The sequence below is a fragment of the Triticum dicoccoides genome, chromosome 3A (assembly GCF_002162155.2).
Source record: "Triticum dicoccoides isolate Atlit2015 ecotype Zavitan chromosome 3A, WEW_v2.0, whole genome shotgun sequence".
Lineage (NCBI taxonomy): Eukaryota > Viridiplantae > Streptophyta > Magnoliopsida > Poales > Poaceae > Triticum > Triticum dicoccoides.
In genome coordinates, this window is record NC_041384.1 from 100,046,299 (window position 1) to 100,071,136 (window position 24,838).

Sequence of the window (24,838 nt, forward strand, 5' to 3'; positions counted from 1 at the left end):
AGGTTCTTCTGTTATAATCTCTATGATTTTTTTTCTTGAATGGAGCAGTTAATTGTTTGACAAAATGTAAGTTATTTTTCCTTTTGTTGTCCAGTTGGGTAGGTTGCCAGTAGAGCTTGCTGCGATATGTGATTACATGGAAGAGGTTGAAATGTTGTTTCCTGTGACTTCTCCAATTCCAAATGTCCCAAACTGGAGTATTGAAGGAGTAATTTCTCATGCAAAGATTGAAGAAAAGAAGTCAATTGTATGTTATTTTCTGTTCTTATGCTGCCTGCATACTGAATATTATTTGAAAGCTAATCCATCATATTTTTGTGCTACAGTATTCAATGTGTACTGTGATTATGCATTGCACCTCAAGAGAAAATCATTAAAAAACAAGTTGTTGGTGCTGACTATCTGAGAACAAACCAAAGTTAAAAAATGCGCTCTGCATTAATTATGTGTTTTACTAGTGCCTTGATTCTGAAAGAAGTGCACGCTTAAGCACAATTATGCGCACATTAAGCGCTAGGCGTTTTGCTACCGCCTAGAGCCTAGGCGTGCTTAAGCGCTTGCCTAGGTGTGCCTTTTTGAACTATGGAACAAACTACCAACTTTAATCTAAGAGGGCTGCTAACCAATAGACATCATGAACCATATTTATTGTTCACTATCAATTTGGTAACAGAACATAATATGAAAAAACCCTGGATGGTAATGAGTAGAAAATCCTAACAAAATCTGGTTTTCGTGATGGGTAATTAGTACTCCCTCTGGTTAGAAAATCCTAAAGTAGTGATCTAAAAGGTCTTACATTAGTTTATAGAGGGATTACAAATCATTGAGTAAAAGAGTCCTTTGATTCCAAGGTTAAAAAGTACAAACAACTTACACGGTTATACCTGATAAGATCGACTCCTACGATAAGGCAACTGATGTACTAATATTTACATGTAGATTGTACTCTGGTTATATTTATGTTAACTGTCGTAAACTTATCTCTGTGCCGAGTATTAAGAAAATCTTGTAATGCTGTAGAATAGTTAAATGCTTGCTTGTACAAGAATGCTTGAACTAGGCTCATAATCATGAATTTCATGCCACAGTTGTGAAGTACACCAGCATCATGTTCAGGGTGTGTTGTATTCATTAGTATCTTGGTCAAAGAGTAGTATATTTTAGAAGTTTTTTTTTGAAAAGAGGGAGAGACCCTCAACATATTTTAGCTACTGACATACTAGTTCTATGTTGCACTCGTTTATCTTATGGCTAGTTGTTTCTTGGGCAAGTTCTGTATTTGATGTATATATTTAATGTGAAGAGAGGTCGGGGTAGTCCAAACTTGACATGGAAGGAGTCTGTAAAAAGAGATCTAAAGGACTAGAATATCAGCAATGAACTAGCTATGGACGTGCATGGAAGTTAGCCATCCACGTGCCAGAACCATGAGTTTCAACTCTAGCCTCCCCCAACTTGTTTGGGACTAAAGGCTTTGTTGTTGTGTTGTTATCCCATGACGTACCTAACTAACAAGGACATAATGATTTTAACTTGATTGTTTCGTGAAAGAAGAAACACCTTGATCTCCACTGATGTTCCCATGTTTCCTACTAGAATGCTTGCTATCAAGGTAGACTGACATTGTTCTAACTTTAGTGTCAGCACTCGATGGTAAATTAAAGGCCACCGATATACAAACTAAGAAGAATGTTGAACACAAAGTTGTTGCATGTTTTTTATGGTAAACAAATCATAGTAAATGATGATTATTCCAAAATTCAAAATATTCAATTCATGTTTCATTTATTTGTTATCTAGGAGCAACGACACCTTGAAAGAAGAAAAAGTTTGTTCAAGTCACATGCTGATAAGGCATTCAAGCAGAAGGACTATAAGATGGCAACAAAGTTTATGATTTGGTACACCTCTTGCATTATATTTATAATACAGGGAACCGGTTGAAGATATCTAACTCCTTTCCTAATAGTAAATATGAAACTTTGATTGGTAAAGATAATTAATATTCCCTCTAATTCCTGAAAAATGGCGTTTTGTACATTGACATGGTCTTTTTTTAGGGGATGCATTGACATGATCTTGAAAATAAAATTTTGACTACTAATTCTGTTGCGATGGTATGTGCAACTGCCCTAAAAATTATAATATTCTGACAGTACTTCTCTACACAAATCTTTGCACATGATTTTCAACCCAATTTGAATATTTTAAACAGTGTTGTTGGTCAAAGTTTTTTTAATGGTGTTCATCAAAGTTTGACTCAGGACATCCCTTTTTTGTGTACTGGAAGGAGTAATGATCAGTGGGACTGGGACATAATGATTTCATGAGAGAACCATTTATTTGATTATAGATCAACTAAAATTATGATGATCTAACCAAGGGCAATCCGAAATGGTTATGATCTGAAGCCAGTATATTGAGAATGTGCTAAAATTCATGCATCTTACAATTTGGGCAGAATGAAAGAAGATTCCATCATCAAACTTCACTGTTGTCTTACATCCCGATAATCAGTAAGTTCACAACAGAGTATCAAATGATTCAGCTCTATCCAGATTGATCGTACAACAAGCCAATATGTCTAGTAACTAGTAAGAGAATGTGTTCCATCTTCTGCGGTATTAATGTCTTACTGAGTGAGTAGTAATTTTAGACAGTTTTCTACTCCCTCCATTCCTAAATATAACTCTTTTAGAGATTCCACTACAAACTGTTAATCATAGTTATCTAGTCATGGCTCGGTTGTTAGGAGCCAAGAGGTTTATTCCTTTGAGTTGTATCTTATCTCCTCAACCTCCTGTAACTCCCTAGCGTGAGGATCTCTCTCTCTCTCTTTTCCCTCGATGTATTCCCTGACGTGCGTGGCACAGTTGTACGAGACACCACAATAAAAAATTACACATGAGGGTCTCCATATTGGAGATCGAGACGCTTCATCAATTCCTTCATGGTATCAGAGCCCTCGCTCTCCACCTCATCTAGCTATCCACCTTCCCTTACCATGGCGTCCTCCTCATCTTCCTCCCCTGCCCTCGCCTCGCAGGTTTCAGAAAAACTCACCCACACGAACTTCGTGCTATGGAAATCCCTAGTGCTATCGCAGATCAAAGCTGCGGGCATGTATGGGTACCTTGATCAAACCACCCCAAGCCATCCCAAACCATCACCACAAAAAAAGACGATGGCAAAGACCAAACCATCATCAATCCCGCATATGCAGCCTGGCATCGGGAGGATCAACAAGTTCTTGCGTTCCTCCTTAACAATGTCTCTCGTGAAGTCCTTATCCAAGTAGCCTCCCATGAGGAATCTCATGCGCTGTGGGCAGCCATAGTTCGCATGTTTTCCTCCCAATCCAGATAATGAGTCAACAACATCAGAACTAATCTCACCAATGCCCAGAAAGGCACTCAATCGGCTGGCGCATACTTTGGCTATATGCGATCCTTGGCCGATGAACTTGTCGCTGCAGGAAAACCCATCGATGAGGATGAACTCATCTCCTTCATTATTGGAGGACTAGACATGGAGTATCAACTCATAGTTTCTGCCTTAGATGTCTGCACCGATCCCCTCACCACCGATGACGTCTTCAGTATGGTCTCCAACTTCGATCAGCGCATGGAGATGTTCCATGGTACCGGCGCTGAGGCCTTCAAATCCACTACCATGGCAGCCTCTCGAGGGCACCGTGGTGCTTCCCGATCTGCTTCACGTGGCTCGTCCAGAGGAGGAGGCAGACAACGTGGAGGCGGAAACAGCAGCAGCTATGGCGGCGGCCACTACAATGGTGGCCATGGCCACGGTGGTGGCGGCTACTATGGTGGCAGCAGCGGCGGCCACTTTGGTGGCGGCGGTGGCAACAACTACAACAATGGTGGCGGCAGCAACAACTACAACAAAAATCGGCGTCCTCTCTACAACAACAATCGAGGACGCGTCTTTCAGGGGTATGATGAATATGAAAATAAGTGTCAAATCTGCAAAAGACTAACCATATCGCCAAGTACTATAATTATTGCTATGCTGAGAACAATTCCCAAAGGAAAAAAGTTGCAGCAGCCGCGGACACCTCCTATGGGCTAGACACAAATTGGTACGTTGACTCCGGGGCTACCAATCACATCACACATGAGCTCGAGAAGGTCACCATGGCCGAACAGTACCGGGGTCAAGATCAAGTTCACAACGCCAATGGAGAAGGTATGGAGATATGCATGTTGGTCATTCAATTGTCAAAACCCCGCATCTGATATTCATCTTAGAAATATTTTGCATTGTCCTGACACATCAAAGAATCTTCTTTCTGTGCATCACATTGCTATTGATAACAAAGTATTTCTAGAATTTCACGCTTACTTCTTTTCGATCAAGGATCAGGCCACGAGGAGAGTTCTCTATCGAGGTAGATGTGTTCACAGACTATATCCATTGATTCCTCAATTTAGAAGCTTCAATAAACAAGTCTATGGTGTCATCAAACTTCCGTCGGAACGGTGGCATGCTCGATTAGGACATCCATCCTTTGTTATTGTTCAACAAGTGCTTAGAAATAATAAGCTCCATTGTGTTGGTGAGCGTAGTTCTGAAACTATATGTGATTCATGTCAAACGGCAAAAGCTCATCAAATGCCCTATCCTGTATCAACTAGTGTTTCTACCAAACCTTTGCAACTTATTTTTTCTGATGTATGGGGTCCTGCCCCCATTTCTGTTGGTAGACATGATTACTATGTTAGTTTCATCGATGATTACAGTAAATTCACTTGGATCTATCTTCTTAAGAAACGATCCAATGTGTTTCAAGTCTTCCAAAACTTTCAAGCACTTGTTGAACGGCAATTTGATAGTAAGATTCTTGCCGTCCAATCTGATTGGGGTGGTGAGTATGAGAAACTAAACTCATTTTCCCAAAAATTAGGCATTTCTCACCATGTGTCTTGCCCTCATGCACATCAACAGAACGGGTCTGCCGAGCGCAAACATAGGTATATTGTTGAAGTTGGCTTGGCTCTTCTTGCCGGTGCCTCCATGCCCCTAAAATTTTGGGATGAGGCTTTCCTTACGACGTTTCATCTCATTAACATGTTGCCTAGCCGTGTCATCAATAATGAAACACCTATGCAACGTCTTCTTCATACTAGACCAGATTATTCCTCACTTCGTGTGTTTGGTTGCGCATGTTGGCCCAACCTCCGTCCCTATAATAATCGCAAGCTCATGTTTCGCTCCAAGCAATGCGTGTTTCTTGGTTATAGTCCTCAATATAAGGGTGTTAAGTGTCTTGATATTCCTACAGGAAGAGTATATGTTTCTCGTGATGTTGTGTTCGATGAAACTGTTTTCCCGTTTGCACATCTTCATCCAAATGCCGGTGCCCTCCTTCGCAAATAAATTCTACTTCTTCCACCTTAGCTGTCCAGTGTTCATGGGGATGATAATTTTAATGACCATCTGACTAACTCTCCTGACCGTATTTTGGAGTCTTCACATGTTGCAGGGTCCGATGTGGAAGCAGCAGAAAAAAAATTGAGTGCAAATGATATACAGAATGCTCCCAATGTCCCATATCTCATGTGCCTACGGAACGGGGACAACTCATCCTCGGGATTGTCGCCGCGTCAGGAGGACAGCGCAGGCGGATTCCCATCAGGTGCCCAACTGCACCAACCCGCGATCACGACGCGGCCCCCTGCTGGGTCGCCCTCGCGCGTGCATCCCTCGCATGAACCGGCGCTCGACATGACTCCCTGTGTGGGTCCCGCTGTCACGCGCTTTTCAGCCGAACCCCGCTGCTACGTCAGGAGGCGGGGCCCGCTGGATCCCCTGCGCTCGTCGGGTGGAGCGGCAATCGGCACGGGATCCCACAACAGTTCTGCTGCGCTGTCAGGATCCACTACGTCGTATCTGCCTTCACCAACGCCCGGTTTAGCCACAGAAAATCCTATGGGGTCTGCAGAAGAGAGCACAGCCTTGGGATCCCCTGTCCAGGAACAGGAGTCGGGATCTTCTGCTTCACCTACTCCATCACGTGCGCCAGCGTTAACTCCACTGCGTACCCGCCTTCGTGCAGGGGTAATTCAACCTACTAATTATAAAGTTAAATATGGCTTGTCTTGCTCATGAGGTGAACCTCGCACATTTCATGAGGCACTTTCAGACCCAAAGTGGAAAAAGGCTATGGAAGAGGAATTTCAGGCACTTCATAGGAACATGACTTGGCGCTTGGTTCCATCTCAACAAGGTAACAATCTGATTGACTGCAAATGGGTGTTTGGAATAAAAAGAAAGTCTGATGGTACCATATATCGCTATAAAGCAAGACTTGTTGCAAAGGGTTTCAAACAGAGGTATGGAATAGACTATGAGGACACGTTTAGTCCTGTTGTTAAAGCTGCTATAATTCATATTGTTCTCTCTGTTGCTGTGTCATGAGGATGGAGTCTACGACAGCTAGATGTGCAGAATGCGTTTCTTCACGGTGTTCTGAAAGAGGAAGTCTATATGAAACAACCTCCTGGGTTTGAGGACAAAAATGCACCATTTCATGTATGCAGGCTTGACAAGTCTCTCTATGGATTGAAGCAGGCTCCCAAGGCATGGTATTCTCGTTTAAGTTCCAAACTGCAACAACTTGACTTTGTTCCTTCTAAGTCAGATACATCATTGTTCATCTATAATAAGTCACACACATCTATATTTGTGCTTATTTATGTTGATGATATTATTGTTACCAGTTCCTCCAATGATGCAGTCACAGCTTTACTGAAAGACTTACAATCAGAGTTTGCTCTTAAGGACTTAGGAGATTTGCACTTCTTCCTTGGTATAGAAGTTAAGAGAAACACACAGGGTGGTCTTCATTTGTCTCAGGAAAAATATGCAACTGATCTTTTGACTAAAGTTGGGATGCAAAATTGTAAGCCATCGTCAACTCCATTGTCAAGTACAGAAAAGTTGTCTCTTGCAGAAGGTGATCCTTTAAGTCAAGAAGATGGCACAAACTATAGGAGTGTGGTAGGTGCACTTCAATATTTGACTCTCATTGAGGGAGTCCTGGATTAGGGGGTATCCGGACAACCGGACTATATCCTTTGGCCGGACTGTTGGACTATGAAGATACAAGATTGAAGACTTCGTCTCGTGTCCGGATGGGACTCTACTTGGCATGGAGGGCAAGCTAGGCAATACAGATATGTACATCTCCTCCTTTGTAACCGACCTTGTGTAACCCTAGCCCCCTCCGGTGTCTATATAAACCGGAGGGTTTTAGTCCGCAGGACAACATACAATCATACCATAGGCTAGCTTCTAGGGTTTAGCCTCTCTGATCTCGTGGTAGATCTACTCTTGTACTACCCATATCATCAATATTAATCAAGCAGGACGTAGGGTTTTACCTCCATCAAGAGGGCCTGAACCTGGGAAAAACATCGTGTTCCCTGCCTCCTGTTGCCGTCCGCCTTAGATGCACAGTTCGGGACCCCCTACCCGAGATGCGCCGGTTTTGACACCGACATTGGTGCTTTCATTGAGAGTTCCTCTGTGCCGTCGCCAGAAGGAAGGATGTCTCGTCTCGTCTTTAAAGACGGTACTACTGTTGGGGGAGCTTTGGCTGTCGGCCAAACTCTCCGGCTAGGCGGTTTCATCATGACCGCCTGTTCGGCCGCCGCGCCGACGATGACTTCTCGGGTCATCGAAAACAGCCTCCACGTCAAATCGGCACTCGCTGAACAGATGGATCCAATGGAGCTCGCCTCCTTAAACGAGCTCTTGGATCGCATCGCCGCCTTGGGAGTCGCTACGGACCATGATCGGAGTGGGCTTAAACCCGATCAAAGGGAGATTAACTCTCCACCGGTCACCCATCATATTGCAGTGGTGGAGGAACAATGCGGCAACCTTTCCTCTATCTTAATGACCAACTATGTCCGGATTCCCGAGCTCTCCGAGCCGGACGCCCGTTCGCGGGAGGACAACATCCAATCCCTGAACTTAGAGTCAAGCAGCGGGCCAAGATTATCGGGTAACACCCCGGAACCGGAACTTCCAAAATTGGAAACTCCTCGGCCCCTGGATCCCAGATCGGGTAAGGGTTCGGATTCAATTCCACCCACCCAAACATAACCAATCTTTCCCACATCAGGCAAGAGCCCCAGGAAACAATACATCACTATTGGGCCAGATTCCTCCTTGCGATGAACAAGGTTAAGGACTGTCACAAGGAAGACGCAGTCCTATTTTTCTGCAATAATTGCACGGACAAGGGAATCCTTAACGCCATAAATCGCCGTGAGATAACACGCCTCGCTGACTTGGCGTCCATAGTACGAAAGTACTGTGCGATGGAAAGTGCCTGGAAAACCAAAACAAACTTTTGGGATAATCCGGCCCTGAATACAAACCCAGTCCGAAATACAAGGGTGCATTATCACAATACACCCGGCTCAACTACCAAAAAGCAAAAACCCTCTACAGGGTATGGAACCGTACTGGAGGGATGGCTCAACGGACTCTGCAAGATTCATAGTACAGCGGATACAATACCAACGCACAGCCTTAGAGCATGTTGGATACTTCGGCAGGTGGTCAAAAGTGGTGAGGATCTTCTTCTCCCAAATACCACAGAGCACCATCCCGTGGATAATAATACGGTGTTAACAGTCTTTGAGACCTTCGCGTCAAATAATAAGCGCAAGCGAACACTCCGCAGCATGGCCGAAATCTGCCACGTAGCAGCAATAAATCCATGGAGTGACACGGCTATTACCTTCAATGCCAGTGACGAACCTAAATTCCGAACAGCCCGAGCACCAGCCGCACTGGTCCTCAGTCCAACCGTGGACGGCTTTCAACTCACCAAAGTACTCATGGACGGCGGCATCGGATTAAACCTCATCTATGAGGAAACTCTTCAAAAGATGGAAATAGACTGGAACCGCGTTGAGCAAAGTAGCACAACCTTTAGAGGAATCATCCCCAGTCGGAAAGCACGCTGTGTTGGGAAAATCACACTAGATGTGGTATTCGGCACGTCGGATAATTACATGTCCGAAGAAATTACATTCCAAGTGGCCCCGTTCACAGTGGTTATCACGCTCTTTTAGGACGGGAGGCGTTCACAATCTTCCAAGCCGTACCCCATTACGGGTACATGAAGCTCAAAATGCCCGGGCCCAACGGAATCATCACTCTCGCCAGCGATCCGGGCATAGCACTCCGCGCCTAAAACAAAACAGCTGCATTGGCCCTCGAAGCATTATCCGAAGCCCTCTCGGCCGAGGATTTAACCACGCTACGCTCCATAGTAGACAGGGACGACATGATACTCGACAAGAGATCCAAGTCCAGCTCTTTTAAACCAGCGGATGAAATAGTAAATTTCCAAGTCCACCCAACGGACCCTACAAAAACAGCCTCCATCGGGGCACAGTTAAACCCCGCTGTGGACGCCACACTACGAGAGTTCCTACGCGAGAACTGGGACATATTCGCCTGGCATCCCTCAGACATGCCAGGAATCCCACGCAGGCTGCCCGAGCATAGCCTCAATATCCTAAAGGGATTCAAGCCGGTCAAGCAAGCTCTTCAGCGTTTCTCCGAACCTAAGAGACAGGCCATGGGAGAGGAACTAGCCAAGTTATTGGAGGCCGGATTCATCATAGAAATAAAACACCCGGATTGGCTAGCAAACCTGGTGATGGTACCAAAGAAGGACAAATCATGGCGCCTTTGTGTCGATTTCAAAGACCTCAATAAAGCCTGCCCAAAGGATCCCTTCCCCCTCCCACACATCGATCAAATCATTGATGCTACCGCAGGACACGCGTCATTGCGTTTCCTCGACGCATACTCCGGTTACCACCAAATCAAGATGGCAGAGTCCGACCAAGCCGCAACGGCATTCAGCACACCATACGGTCCCTTCTGCTTTAACACAATGCCTTTTGGGCTCAAAAACGTCGGCGCAACATATCAGCGCATGATTCAGACATGTCTGGAGAAACAAATCCGGAAAACAGTAGAGACATACGTAGACGATGTGGTCGTCAAAACCAAACATGTCGACTCTTTGATAGACAACTTGAGGCTCACATTCGACAACCTCCGAATGTACGACATCAAGCTCAATCCGGAAAAATGCGTTTTTGGTGTACCAGCCGGAAAGCTCCTGGGTTTCATTGTCTCCAGTAGAGGTATTGAAACTAATCCGGCCAAAATCCGAGCTTTGTCACAGTTGGCTACCCCAACAAACCTCAAACAAATCCAGAAGTTAACTAGATGCGTGGCGGCTCTAAGCCGCTTTATCTCCCGCTTAGGAGAAAAGGCTTTACCCCTTTATCGCCTCCTTCGGCGCACCGAACACTTCGAGTGGACGGACGTGGCCACAGCTGGATTGGAAGAAATAAAGGCCATTTTGGCAACCAACCCAATCCTGGCCGCGCCAAACATCGGCGAACCAATGTTGTTGTACATTACGGCAACTCATCAAGTTATAAGCGCAGTACTCGTTGTCGAACGAGAAGTTGCCGGACATATATTCCCTCTTCAAAAGCCGGTATACTATGTATCCACTGTCCTCACTCCATGAAAATCACGGTACCCACATTATCAAAAGATAGCCTATGCGGTATTCATGGCATCCCGGAAGCTGCGACACTACTTTCAAGAGTGTTCGATTACAATAGCCTCGGAAGTGCCACTTAATGATATTATAAACAACCGCGACGCTACGGGTCGGATTGCTAAATGGGCCATTGAGCTCCTCCCGTTTGACATAACATACAAACCTCGATGGGCCATTAAGTCGCAAGTATTGGCTGACTTCGTCGCCGAATGGACGGAGGCCGAACTCCCTAAAGAGTACGGCGCATACTCCAATTGGATCATGCACTTCGACGTTCTAAAATGCTGGCTGGTCTAGGGGTTGGCGTCGTCCTGATGTCCCCAACCGGAGATACCATTCAGTACGTATTGCAAATATTGTATACAGACTCCAACAATGCAGCCGAATACGAAGCTCTGTTGCATGGTCTTCGGATGGCAGTCTCCAGGGGCATTCAACGCCTGGAGGTGCGTGGGGATTCAAACCTCGCACTATCCCAAATAAATGGAGAATTTGACGCCAAGGATCCAAAAATGGCAGCCTATTGAAACGCCATCCTAAAAATGTCAGCTCGGTTCGAGGGGCTCGAATTTCACCATGTGGCTCGGGAAAGCAATCAGGCGGCGGATATCCTCGCCCATATCGGCGCAAAATGTGATGCGGTCCCCCCCCAACATATTTTTGGAAAGGCTGTTCAAGCCATTCGTAGTATGGGAAGGGGACACCGGTAACAACAGTCCGGACCCGGCCAAAATACCCGATACCGAACTCTCTGACACAATCGGAGGCTCTGCCGCCAAAATAACACTTTCAGCCCACGAAATAATGGCCATTATTGCCCCGTGGACAGAACCATTCTTGGCCTACCTAACTAGACAGGAACTTCCGGAGGACCAAAATGAGGCACGTTGCATAGTGCGGTGATCCAAGGCCTACAAGGTCCATGAGGGAGAATTGTACAAAAAAAGCACTACCGGAGTCCTTCAAAGGTGCATCTCCGACGAGGAAGGGCGGAATCTTCTGGCAGAAATTCACGCCGGACTCGGCGGTCATCACGCCGCAGCCCGGGCTCTTGTAAGAAAGGCCTTCCATACATGATTCTATTGGCCAACGGCCCGGGCAGATGCACAGGACTTGGTCCAACGCTGCACCGGTTGCCAGCTCTTTGCAAATCAAAGCCACATGCCACCCACCGCCCTCCAAACAATCCCCATTACATGGCCCTTTGCGGCCTGGGGGCTTGACATGGTTGGACCCCTTAAAGGGGGAACCCACAAGAAAAAATACTTATTGGTCATGGTGGATAAATTCACCAAATGGATAGAGGCTAAAACTGTTAAAACAGCTGAATCCGGACCGGTGATAGACTTCATATCCGGGGTTGTACACCGTTATGGCATCCCCCACAGCATCATCACTGATAATGGCACGAACTTCATGGCCGACGAGGTAAAACTCTGGTGCAGCAAAATGGGCATCAAGCTCGATTATGCTTCAGTCTATCATCCACAAACCAACGGTCAAGTCGAGAGAGCAAACAGTCTTATAATGAGCGGCATTAAACCCAGATTAGTGCGCTCCTTAATGGAGTCTAACACGCACTGGGTAGAGGAGCTCGACTCCGTACTCTGGGGCTACGGACCACGGCGAATCATAGTACCGGATATACATCCTTCTTTATGGTGTACGACGCAGAAGCAGTCTTGCCCTGGGACATAATTCATGACTCACCTCGAGTGCGCATGTACGAAGAAAGAGAAGCCGAGCTCGATCGGCAGGACGGTTTGGACACCCTGGAGGAGTAGCGCGACGTAGCTAAAGCCCGTTCCGCATTTTATCAGCAACAGGCTCACAGATACCAAAGCTGAGAAGTACGGGCCAAAACTTATAACGTTGGCGACCTAGTTCTACGCCTGCCGGATAAGAAAAAGAACAAGCTCGAGCCCAAATGGGAAGGTCCCTTCATTATTGACCAAGTTCTGACCGGTGGAGCGTATCGACTGCGGGATGCATCGACTAGTCGACTTGAGCCGAACCCATGGAACGCGGTCAGCCTCCGAAGATTCTACGCCTAGCACCGGACTCTATGTTAGTCCCCTCCCTTTGTCCATTTTCTGCATATACATTATCTGTCTTGTTTCTCTTTCTTTCTTTCTTTTATTATTTCTCTAGGCCTTCAAGGGTCACCTTGTGCCTCGCTTGCACATTACAGATGCGCTAGCCGCACTCTTCATACCTGGGGGCTTCTTTCGCAGAAGCTTAAAATATTTATCTGGGCCTCATGCCACACACATGTGTTATACTTCCGCATGTACCTTTTTTCACCATTATATGCATCGATATGACTTAAGTTTTGGCCAAGCTGGGTTGCCTGGCTCTTGTATTTATGCCCTACGTTCCCGTTAATTCGGCTAGGGCATAAGTGGAGCACCTCTGCGATTGTTACTGCCGGGTCAGCCGGATGTGTACCTCAGACTGGGTGAAGCCGAAAGCTAGCGTTCTTAAGGGAATATTCGGTCAGTGAACAAAAGATGATTTTTATTTATTATCCATACCTGCCCCCAGATGTTTTTCCTGCGTTTCCTATCGCAGTCCGGACATGCACTTTAGGGCATGCTTACCCAGGGAAAGGAACCCTTAACGGAACTATTCTCCCTGGAAGATGTTTCTTACTACCCATGTAATATAACATAACTAGTTGGGCACTTGTATGATAAAGCACTAATGACCCCTACGCCTGGTCTCCACGCATACCTCGGTTCTTATATAACTGAGCGGGTATTCGGATACACTCCGGACTATTGGGCCCGGAGGTTGAAGCGAAAAGGTCCGCAACGACAAATGATCTACAATCCGGCTAGAAGGCATTATACATGTCACTTTAATTACATAGTCATGCAGACTGACTAAATTCCTCTTCTATACCATCCAACAGGCGGTCTAGCTTATAATCCTATTGAGAATACTTTGCGGCTAATTCTACTTGCCCATAAACTAAGCTAACAGGGATCTCTTTCCCGTCGGGCCCCACGGGTCCGACCTCGGCCATGTGATTTGGGTCTGCCTTGGTATACCGCGTCTTCACCATGGCCCAGGCTTCTCTGGCACCCTGTCGGCAGGCTGATATCTTCCACAATCGGAAGCGCCGCCGTGCTCCCTTGAACTTCTCCGCAAGCTCGGCAACGCCCTCTAGCAGGGAGACAGACGGCCACAAGGCCTGGGCAACACCCTGCATCACCTGCCGAACTTGTTCGTGCAGATGTGATAGCTCAGACAGAAGATCACCCGCAGACCCGGGCATTTCCTCCGCAGGATGACCCGTCAGCATACCTACAGACATAACGCTATTAGTCGGCTTCTTCGCTGAACTCCTTCAAAAGGATTCGTTCAAGCACTTACTGAAAATGCTGCGCCGAAGCCCCTTATTCTCCTTCTCGGAGTCTGCAAGCTGGCCCCGAACGTCTTTTAGTTCCACGTTCATCTTAATATTGGCGTCTTGGAGATTGTTTTCTCCCGCCTAACCTCAGTCAGCACGCGTTTGCCAGCCTCTAGCTGTCGCATAACATGCTGGTCCTCCGGATTCTCTCCAGATTCATCTACAACATCTGTTGTTAGATCTGCAGCCATGCCGCACGTTATATGGTACCACCATTCTTTAAAGTAAATGTTACCAGCAGACGACTTTTTCGGTTCCTGCAAGGCGGCCACAGCAGCCCGTAGTTGGGTCTTGCATTCCTCTAACTCCTGTGATAGCCTAGTATTCTTCTCTGTAAGAACCTGCACAATAAAGATGATCCGTAAATCAGTTCTGCTAACTGTTTCAAGTCTCAGGGGCTACTGATACATATAAATCGTCAGATTTACTCACCTGTACATCCTTTACATACTGATCTGTGGCTCTGGCTAGACCATCTTGAGCAGCACGGAGGTACGCCTATCCAGAATTGAAGGCGTCAAACGTCTCTGGTGAGAAACAAGCATCACAGAGTACGACCCAGCGGCGCCTATGATTCATGGCGCTTTCCACTTCTGAGTTTGTAGCGGATAATCTATCCGCATCCTCTGTAAGGGGATTATCCGGTGCCTGCCCCATATCGGCTTCTGCCTCCATGTCCGGTCCTGGCGCCCGACTGGTGGAAGCGTGATTGGCAACATCGCCGGACATATTCCGGCGAGCGTTTTTTCTGTTAAAGAAACACGGGCGTCATTACATTTCGAGAAACACGACAACCACAGAGCGGTGTTTTTCTTATACCTTTGCGCCGGCATCTCCGTCCTGACCGCCTTCCTTTTTGGCCTACCCGGCCTCGGTGCCTCTTGTTGGCGAGTTGCTGCGGGTTCGGCAGGGCGTCCCGAATGCCTTCCCTGTAAAAGATGCCATGTGTATATGGTGGGTGAAGTTCCTAAAAGGGGATCCTAGTTTTGGAGTTGGGATTTTTGGTTTTTCTTACTTGCGATACAGGGAGCAGTCCGGGATAGTCGGCCGTAATGGCCACCATGGCATCATCGCAGCTTAACTGATAGAACTGCCGGTCTATCAGCTCCACGAATATAACTGAATCTTCTTCAAGTCCAGAGTCGAGGGCCCGGTCAGGGTCCTCTGGTTGTGGAGAGGGGCTGCTGACCTCCTTCATGGCTTTTCACAGTTCCCGCCACAAAGTGGAAAGGTGAATACTTACGACAAAGAATGCGAGAAAAATGGAAGCAGGGAGATATAACTTACCCAGCTTGGAGGATTGTACATGGAGAATCCATCCCGTGGCTTGATGCGGGTGAACTCCTCTTCCTCACCCTTGAACAGTTCGGACAGAATTTTCGCTAGAGCGGCAGCATTGTCCGGACCCTTACTCCCGCAGCGGGTGGTGTCATCCGCCCCGTTATAACACCATAAGGGGTGCCCACGATATTGAAGTGGCTGCACTCCCCGCATTATGCAAATCAACATAACTTCGATTATTGTCAATCCTGACTGAGCCAGTGTTTTGATCCGGTTCATCAGATAGAGGACTTCTCCGTTGTCTTCCGCCTGCGGGCTCCGTGGGCGCCAACTTTGGCGCTTCTTCAGAGGAGCATTGTTGAACTCAGGAAGACCCTGCTGAACAGGGTCCGGAAGGGGAACGTCCTCCAAATAAAACCATTCTGAAGGCCAGTCTTCGGACGACTTCTTCGGGGTACCGGACAGGTATCCGGTATCGGCGATGCGCCATATTTCGGCTCCGCCCACTTGATAAAGTGATCTCCTCTGTATGCGAGGGACGAGGCAAAATAGCCTTTTCCACACCTCGAAGTGAGCCTCGCAGCCCAGGAACAACTCGCATAGAGCAACATAGCCGGCGATATGTAGAATGGAGGCGGGGGTGAGATTGTGTAATTGGAGGCCGTAGAACTCCAGGAGCCCACAGAGAAACAGATGAATTGAAAATTCGAGTCCCCTTAGTAAATAAGGAACAAGGCAAACCCGTTCCCCCATGGAGGGACAGGGAAAGCTCTCCGCTTGCTCCCCACCATTGTAGGTGGCAAGCCCGGCTCGAACGGGCACCATATACGCCGGAGGGAGAAATCCCTTAGTTTGCAGTTCGACTAATCGACTGTGCGGGACTGAACACCTCTCCCAATCACCGGGCTTAGGGCTACGGGGGCGGGAGGAGGAGCTGCGGAGGTCGGCCATGCTGGAATGGATCTTTCCAAAATGCGCTCTGATGGATTCTCGCTTGGATCGGATCTAAGAATCCCCATCCCTTTAATAGATAATTTATTTATCTGGCTAGGGGGGCGAATGTAAAAACGCCCTGGCGCCTCGTATTCATTCGACGCGTGGGAGATAGCCCTTACTGGGCACAGAAGCCAAGATGTTCAACATTTATGGAGCCGGACACTGCTTACAAACACTTGAAAATTGGAGAAGAACCCGCCTTGCAATGCCAAAGACAACACTGCGCACCGGACTCATCGTCATTGAAGCCTGGTTCGGGGGATACTGAGGGAGTGCTGGATTAGGGGGTATCCGGACAAGCGGATTATATCCTTTGGCCGGACTGTTGGACTATGAAGATACAAGATTGAAGACTTCGTCTCGTGTCCGGATGGGACTCTACTTGGCGTGGAGGGCAAGCTAGGCAATACGGATATGTACATCTCCTCCTTTGTAACCGACCTTGTGTAACCCTAGCCCCCTCCGGTGTCTATATAAACCGGAGGGTTTTAGTCCGTAGGACAACATACAATCATACCATAGGCTAGCTTCTAGGGTTTAGCCTCTCTGATCGCGTGGTAGATCTACTCTTGTACTACCCATATCATCAATATTAATCAAGCAGGACGTAGGGTTTTACCTCCATCAAGAGGGCCCGAACCTGGGAAAAACATCGTGTTCCCTGCCTCCTGTTACCATCTGCCTTAGACGCACTGTTCGGGACCCCCTACCCGAGATCCGCCGGTTTTGACACCGACACTCACCATGCCTGATATTGCTTTTACTGTTAATAAAGTCTGTCAGTTTCTGCATGCACCTACTACAGCACACTGGACTGCTGCTAAGCGTATATTGAGATATGTGAAAAACACCTTAAATGTTGGACTGACATTCAGCAGATCATCATCTACTCTTGTTAGTGCATTCTCAGATTCTGACTGGGCAGGATGTTTGGATGATAGACGATCAACTGGTGGCTTTGCAGTGTTCTTTGGTCCTAATCTAGTTTCATGGTGTGTAAGGAAACAAGCCACAGGTTCTAGATCCAGTACAGAAGCAGAGTACAAAGCATTAGCAAATGCAACAACAGAGGTTCTTTGGGTAAAAATGGTGCTAAGAGAACTCGGGATACAGAATATCAAAACTCCATGTCTGTGTGTGATAATCTTGGTGCTACCTATTTGTCAGCTAATCCCGTGTTTCATGCAAGAACCAAGCATATCGAAATAGATTATCATTTTGTTAGAGAGAGAGTTGCTAACAGGGAATTGGAAATTCAGTTTGTGCCCTCTAGAGATCAAGTTACAGACGGTTTCACAAAGACATTACTCTCAAGACTATTTGAGGAGTTTAAACATAATCTTAACTTAAGTAAGTTTTGATTAAGGGAGAGTGTTAATCATAGTTATCTAGTCACGGCTCGGTTGTTAGGAGCCAAGAGGTTTATTCCTTTGAGTTGTATCTTATCTCCTCAACCTCTTGTAACTCCCTAGCGTGAGGATCTCTCTCTCTCTTTTCCCTCGAAGTATTCCCTGACGTGCGTGGCACGGTTGTACGAGACACCACAATCAACATATACACATGCGGGTCTCCATATTGGAGATTGAGACGCTTCATCAATTCCTTCACAAACTACATATGGGTGCATATAGACATATTTTAGAGTGTATATTCATTCATTTTGCTCCATATGTAGTCCATAGTGGAATCTCTAAAAAGACTTATATTTAGGAACGGAGAGAGTAGCTGTTAGCATGTGTGAAGTCCATAACGACCATTAAAATAAAAGTTTTGCATGTTATCGTTTTAAGTTGAGAATAATATTTGCATGACCTCTTATTTTGAGTGTAGGCAATAGAGCATACAGAGAGTGTAACACTGTATGCAAACAGGAGTCTTTGCAAACTGCTCATGGATGATGGTGAAGGTGCTTTGTCAGATGCTCTCATGTGCAGAATGCTGCGACCTGATTGGGCAAAAGCTTGCTACCGTCAAGGTGCAGCTCACATGCTACTCAAGGTACGTCTAGCTTGCCAGTGTGTTCACAGATGACCTAGTCCCTCCGTTCACAAATATAAAATGTTTTGGATATTTCAATATATACTCCTTCCGTCCCGAACTACTTGTCGCGGAAATGAATAAAAATGGATGTATCTAGAAGTAAAATACGTCTAGATGCATCCATTTTCGTGATGAGTAATTTCGGACTGATGGAGTATTACATACCGACTGAAATAAGTAAATAAACACACTAAAACATGTCTATATACATCTGATTCAGAAAAAAGTTAGAACATCTTCTATTTATTAACGGAGGGAGTATTTCATAATTCATATTGATATTGCAGTTTGGTCACGCTCTTTGATTTGCTTTGCACCCAGGAGTATAAACAAGCCTGTGATGCTCTCTTGGACGCACAAAATTTGGATCCTGGGAATGCCAAAATTGAGGGTGAACTACGATAAGCGCACTTTCTTACATGCTTATCTCTTTTGAGTGTCTTCCGAATGATAGTATGGTTTTAGGTTGGGAACATATTTCTACTGTTGTTAGAAGCAGTTATGTGCCACTGGTGAAATTCTTTCCACGTTTTTTTTACATCGGTAAACTCTGCTTCTGCTTCTCATCTATTAAATAGTGATGATGAGAAGCTCTTTTGTGAAGTGCCATCAGTAACTTTTAGGGACCTACGATGTTATCCCCAGGAAGAGGAATCGTAGTTCTTTTTTTTTTTCAGAACGGATAATCATGTAGTTATTGGCTGAATGTTGAGGACCTTTTAGCTGACGTTTCATGAATTCATGCAGGAAGGCTAGGGAACTGATGAAGAACCCTCCGGGTGAAGGCGAGCAATGAGACACTGACTCCAGGGATGCAACGTGTGCTAGTTTTCACTAAACTAGAGCAAGCAGGCAGGACCTTCTAATCCTTATGTTCTGCTAGGAACCAAAAGAGCTCTCATTCATGTGGAACTACGTCTTCAGACTGCTAACACGGCTTGTATGAATCAGTCTTGTCTGGCCCGTGGATCTTACTGGCCGTATTCAGTTCCTTTACTTTTGGCTAGATTTATTATATTCGTGTGCCAGGTTTCTCTAGAAGTACATATTTTTTGGGGTGATTTTGATATCTAGTTCTTGCACATTTCGGTTGAATATGAGCATTTCATATGAATATTATTATGTATTCAATTCTGTTCATGACGGCAGAACTGGGACATTGCAGAATACTCGAACCCTACCACAACCAGGCTTATATAGGTATTCAGTAAACAGGATGGTTGGCGGTAAACTTAACTATACTAGTAGAGTTATGAAAGTAAGCACTACTCCTTGCATTCGAGCTGTCGAGTTCCCTTTAACTTGATCTGGGATGAGCTGGACCGTCTAATCTTCTTTCGTTCTATTCATCAGAAGTCATTGTAGTACAAAGCAAGGAGCCATGCTCACAGGGTTGCCTCCTCAGCTCGCAACCTTGGCGCTTTTGTCCATGTCGATCATTCCTTCCGTGATTGATTTTAAACTAAATTAGACCCTGTAAAATTCAAGTAAACAATTTTGCATCTGTGTTATTTTACTGCACGAATCACATGCCTTAATTTCATCTTTTTACCTGTTGCAGTCGATGATAATAATGATGCAGCTGACGACGATGTGGGTTGACAAGGGCAGCGATACATCAGCGCACGGCTGTGTGGCTTAGAGCTGGTCCGGATGTTGTTATGGCACTGAGCAATGCTGAATGTAAATACGTAATGAACCCTCTTGATCAATGAAATTTATCCTTCCCGCAAATGAAAAAAGGACAACGATACAATGAGCTGAGATGCGTTTACAAAGGGAGAGAACGTGCGTTTATGTTAGACTGTATAGCTCCTGTATATGTGTACGTATATGAATACGTACGATGTAACGTTGTACCCCCTTGTTATATATATATGAGATAGGCCACCCCTAGAGGGATGAGCCAGTTCCCTAAACCTATTGTTTTACATGGTATCAAACTAGGTCTATGCTTCCGCTACACCCCAAGCCGCCGCCGCCCCACGTCGCGCCGTCGCCATCTTCGATCGCGCCGCCGCCACCATGTCGGGATCCGCCGCCTTGGGCTCCTCCACGGCCAGCTACCTGCCGGCCTCCCTGGCGGCCCTCCTCTCCCGGCCCCTCGACTCCGCCGCGGCTGCTTCACTCCCGATCGGGACGAGGAGCGTCGGCTCCTTCTTCTCCTCGTCGCCGGGAACCACGCTGGTGGTCCGCACTTCCAGCGCCACGACGGACGACTCCCTGCCCGCCTTCGCCAGCGCCAACGCTGCTGCCCCGATGGAGGCCTCTGACTCGGCCCTGATGGCCAGTCTCACCGCGTCGGGCGCGGCTCCTGCGCCATCGATCTCCGCGGCTGTGCCTGTCGCCACTGCCCCTATGGCGCCTTTGCCTCCGGCAGTCTCCACGGGTTCTCTATCGCCGCCGCCGTTTCACTTCGGAAACCTTATCACCATCAAGTTGTCGGCGGACAACTACATCTTCTGGCGTGCGCAGGTCCTCCCGCTTCTTGGGAGTCATTACCTGCTTGGCTACGTCGACGGTTCTCTCCCCTGTCCTCCTGCGCTTATCGACAGCGTGCACGGCCCGGTCTACAATCCGGCGCACCGTGTTTGGATGGGGCAGGACCAAGCGAACCTCTCCTCCATCCAGGGGTCGCTCACTCCGGCCGTTGCCGGTCTTGTTGTCTTCGCCAAGACGTCTCATGAGGCTTGGACCATCCTTGAGCGCTCCTTTGCAGCACAGTCGCAGACTCGTGTCTCTTCGCTCCGTCTTCAACTTGGGGAGTGTCAGAAACTTGACTCCACTGCCACCGAGTTCTACAACAAGGTCAAGGGCCTCGCCGACACGCTGGCTTCTATTGGACAGCCCCTTACTGACTCCGAGTTCAACTCGTTTATTGTCAATGGTCTTGATGAGGAGTATGATGCCTTAGTCGAGATCATTAACGAGCGGGGCAACTCCACACCCATGATGGCGCACGAGGTCTTTTCCCGTCTCCTTCTCACTGAGCAACGGGTTGAGATGCGTCGCTCCAGGAGCAGCGGCTCCCTCTCGGCCAACACCGCCACGAAGGGTGGCCGCGCATCTTCATCATCTCGGGTCCCTTCGGGGCTGCCACCACCGCCCACTTCGGCCCCCCCTCCTACTGCAACATTACCGGGGGCTAGCGGTCCTCGTGTGTGTCAGCTTTGTGGTCGTGATGGACACTGGGCCTCTAAGTGTCACAAGCGCTTTCAGAAGAGTTTTCTGGGCCTCGGCAATGATGGCAAGGACACACGCAACTTTGTGCGCCAAGTGGCCATGGCAAAAAAACCGACGGCCACAAAGCAGCAAGGGCACACTCAGTCCTACTCTGTTGATCCTCACTGGTACATGGACTCCGGCGCAACGGAGCATCTGACGAGCGAGATGGGCAAGCTCCATACTCGCGAACCCTACCATGGCTCCGACAAAATCCACACCGCCAATGGAGCAGGTATGCATATATCTCATATTGGTCAAGCATCTATTCTTACTAGGCATGCAAATAGGAGTCTTCAGCTTCGTAATGTGCTTAGAGTTCCCTCTGTGACACGTAATCTTCTTTCTGTTCCTAAACTCACACGTGATAATAATGTGCTTTGTGAATTTCATCCTTTTGATCTTTTTATTAAGGATCGGGGCATGAGGGACATTCTTCTTAGCGGGCGGTTGTGCCAGGGCCTCTATCGTTTGGAGCATCCTGGTGTCGCTCGTGTGTTCAGTGGAGTTCGGGTATCTCCGTCACAGTGGCATGCTCGTCTTGGTCACCCGGCCACACCTATCGTTCGTCATGTTTTGCGTCGTCATGAGCTTCCTAGCATGTCTAGTAATAAAGATGTAGCAGTGTGTGATGCTTGTCAGCAAGGGAAAAGTCATCAACTTCCTTTTTCAGAGTCCAGTCGTGAGGTTAAACATCCTTTAGAACTTGTTTTCTCTGATGTATGGGGTCCTGCTCAGACTTCTGTCAGTGGTCACAATTATTATATCAGTTTCGTTGATGCTTATAGTCGCTTTACCTGGCTTTACCTTATTAAACGCAAATCTGATGTGTTTGACATTTTTGTTCAGTTCCAAAAACATGTTGAACGCCTTCTCAAGCACAAAATTGTGCATGTCCAGTCGGACTGGGGGGGTGAGTATCGCAACCTCAACTCCTTCTTTCAGTCGCTTGGAATCGCTCACCGTTTAGCATGTCCACATACACATCAACAGAACGGTTCTGTGGAACGTAAGCATCGTCACATTGTTGAAACTGGTCTTACTCTTTTGGCCCATGCATCGGTTCCGTTTCGGTTCTGGAGTGATGCCCTTACCACTGCATGTTTTCTCATAAACCGCACTCCCACTCGTGTTTTGAATATGAAGACTCCACTCGAAGTTCTCCTTAATGAACAACCTGATTATACCTTCCTTAAGGTTTTTGGGTGTGCTTGTTGGCCACATCTCCGTCCTCATAACAAACGCAAGCTTGAGTTTCGTTCCAAGAAGTGTGTTTTTCTTGGTTATAGCTCTCTTCATAAAGGTTACAAATGTCTTCATGTTCCCACAAATCGTGTCTACATATCTCGGGATGTTGTGTTTGATGAGCAAGTCTTTCCTTTTGCGAAGCTTCCTATGTCCACTGCTGAACCATTGCCTTTGCATTCATCCTCCGTTGCATCTGACCAATTTGATGATATTGCATACTCTCCTATTTTGCTGCCTAACCATGGTGCAGGCACTGGACGTGGGGCTCGGTTGGAGATTTTGGAGGAGCCATCGTCTCCTCCTGATGATCGTGAGGTGTCCCTGCATGGCCTCGGCGATCGTGCTCATGCACATCGGGCCGAACCTCCGCCTACGCTGACTGCTTCAGTGCCCCCGGCCTCTGGACCGGCGCCCTTGATCACCGGGCCATCTTCGTCGCCCATGGGCCCGGAGTCAGTTTCTGCGCCGGCCTCGTCGTTTCGCCCGGAGGTTTCGTCGTCTCGGCCTGTCACCACATCTGCTGAGCCGGCCTCGCCGCTTCGCCAGGAGGCCTCGCCGTTCTCTCGGCCCACCATCACGCCGACCTCGTCACCCGCTCGGTCTGGTGCGGCTGGGCCGTGCTCGCCTGGGCCGTGCTCGCCTGGTCTGAGCTCACCTGCCCCTGGAGTCCAGTCGCCGTTGCTCCTTAAGGCATCTCCATCGGTGGTCGAGGCCTCTCCATCATCGTCATCGCCTGCTTCGCCGTCTGTACACTCTGAGGCGTCGCCATCACCGCCACCTGTGCCTCCTATGGCTCCTCAACGACCACATACACGGAGTCGCAGTGGAGTATTTCAGCCCAAACAGCGTACTGATGGTACAGTTGCCTGGTTGGCTGCATGCCTGGCTGCCATCCGTGCGGATCCTACCTCTGAGCCTCGTACGTATCAAGCTGCTCTCAGCATACCTCATTGGCGAGAGGCTATGGAACAGGAGTATCATGCTCTTCTTCGTAACAAGACATGGACCCTTGTTCCTCCACCACCCCGAGTTAATGTCATCGATTCCAAATGGGTTTTCAAAGTGAAGACGCATTCTGATGGTTCTATTGAGCGCTACAAGGCGCGGCTGGTTGCTCGAGGATTTCGGCAGCGTTATGGTCTTGATTATGATGACACCTTCAGCCCAGTTGTTAAACCGACTACCATCAGGCTTCTTCTCTCTCTTGCAGTTACTCGGGGATGGTTTCTTCGTCAGCTTGATGTGCAGAATGCTTTTCTGCATGGTGTCCTGGAGGAGGAGGTCTATATGCGGCAGCCACCAGGGTTCTCTGATCCTGATCGTCCTGATTATCTGTGTCGTCTTACGAAAGCACTCTATGGTCTGAAGCAGGCTCCCCGTGCTTGGCATGCTCGTCTTGCGACAGCTCTCCGTGCTCATGGTTTTGCATCCTCGGCTGCTGACTCTTCGTTATTTCTTCTCCAACGGCCCGAAGTTATCATGTATCTGCTGGTCTATGTGGATGATATTATACTTGTCAGTTCTTCTCAGTCGGCTGCTTCTGCTCTTGTTCGGTCCCTTGGTGCTGATTTTGCAGTCAAAGATCTTGGGAAGCTTCACTACTTTCTTGGTGTGGAAGTCGCTTCTCTCTCTGATGGTCTTGTTATGACACAAAAGAAGTACTGTTTGGACTTGCTGCAGCGAGCTGGAATGCTTAAGTGCAAACCAACTACTACACCTATGTCTGCTACTGACAGGATTACTGCTATAGATGGTGAGCTCCTTCCCTCTGCTGATGCGACACAGTACAGAAGTATTGTTGGTGGGTTGCAGTACTTGACGATCACCCGTCCAGATATTTCATTTGCCGTCAACAGAGTATGTCAGTATCTCCATGCACCACGTGATGCTCATTGGTCTGCAGTTAAGCGCATCTTGCGTTACATTCATTTCACATTGTCCTATGGATTACACATTCGGCCGAATCCCTCTGGGATCATTTCAGCATATTCTGATGCGGATTG

The 24,838-nt window shown here is 47.4% G+C and overlaps 1 protein-coding gene across 1 annotated transcript in view; it reads left to right on the top strand.

Moving 5' to 3' along the window:
* LOC119271319 (ankyrin-1-like) overlaps nt 1–18,770 on the top strand; it is a 56,146-nt gene extending 37,376 nt beyond the window's left edge. The window contains exons 11-15 of the mRNA XM_037553192.1: nt 95–247; nt 1,804–1,896; nt 2,043–2,051; nt 18,156–18,323; nt 18,687–18,770. Coding sequence (XP_037409089.1) covers nt 95–247; nt 1,804–1,896; nt 2,043–2,051; nt 18,156–18,323; nt 18,687–18,770 — 507 coding nt within the window. The remainder of the gene's footprint in view (nt 1–94; nt 248–1,803; nt 1,897–2,042; nt 2,052–18,155; nt 18,324–18,686) is intronic.
* Nucleotides 18,771–24,838: the final 6,068 nt, after the last annotated feature.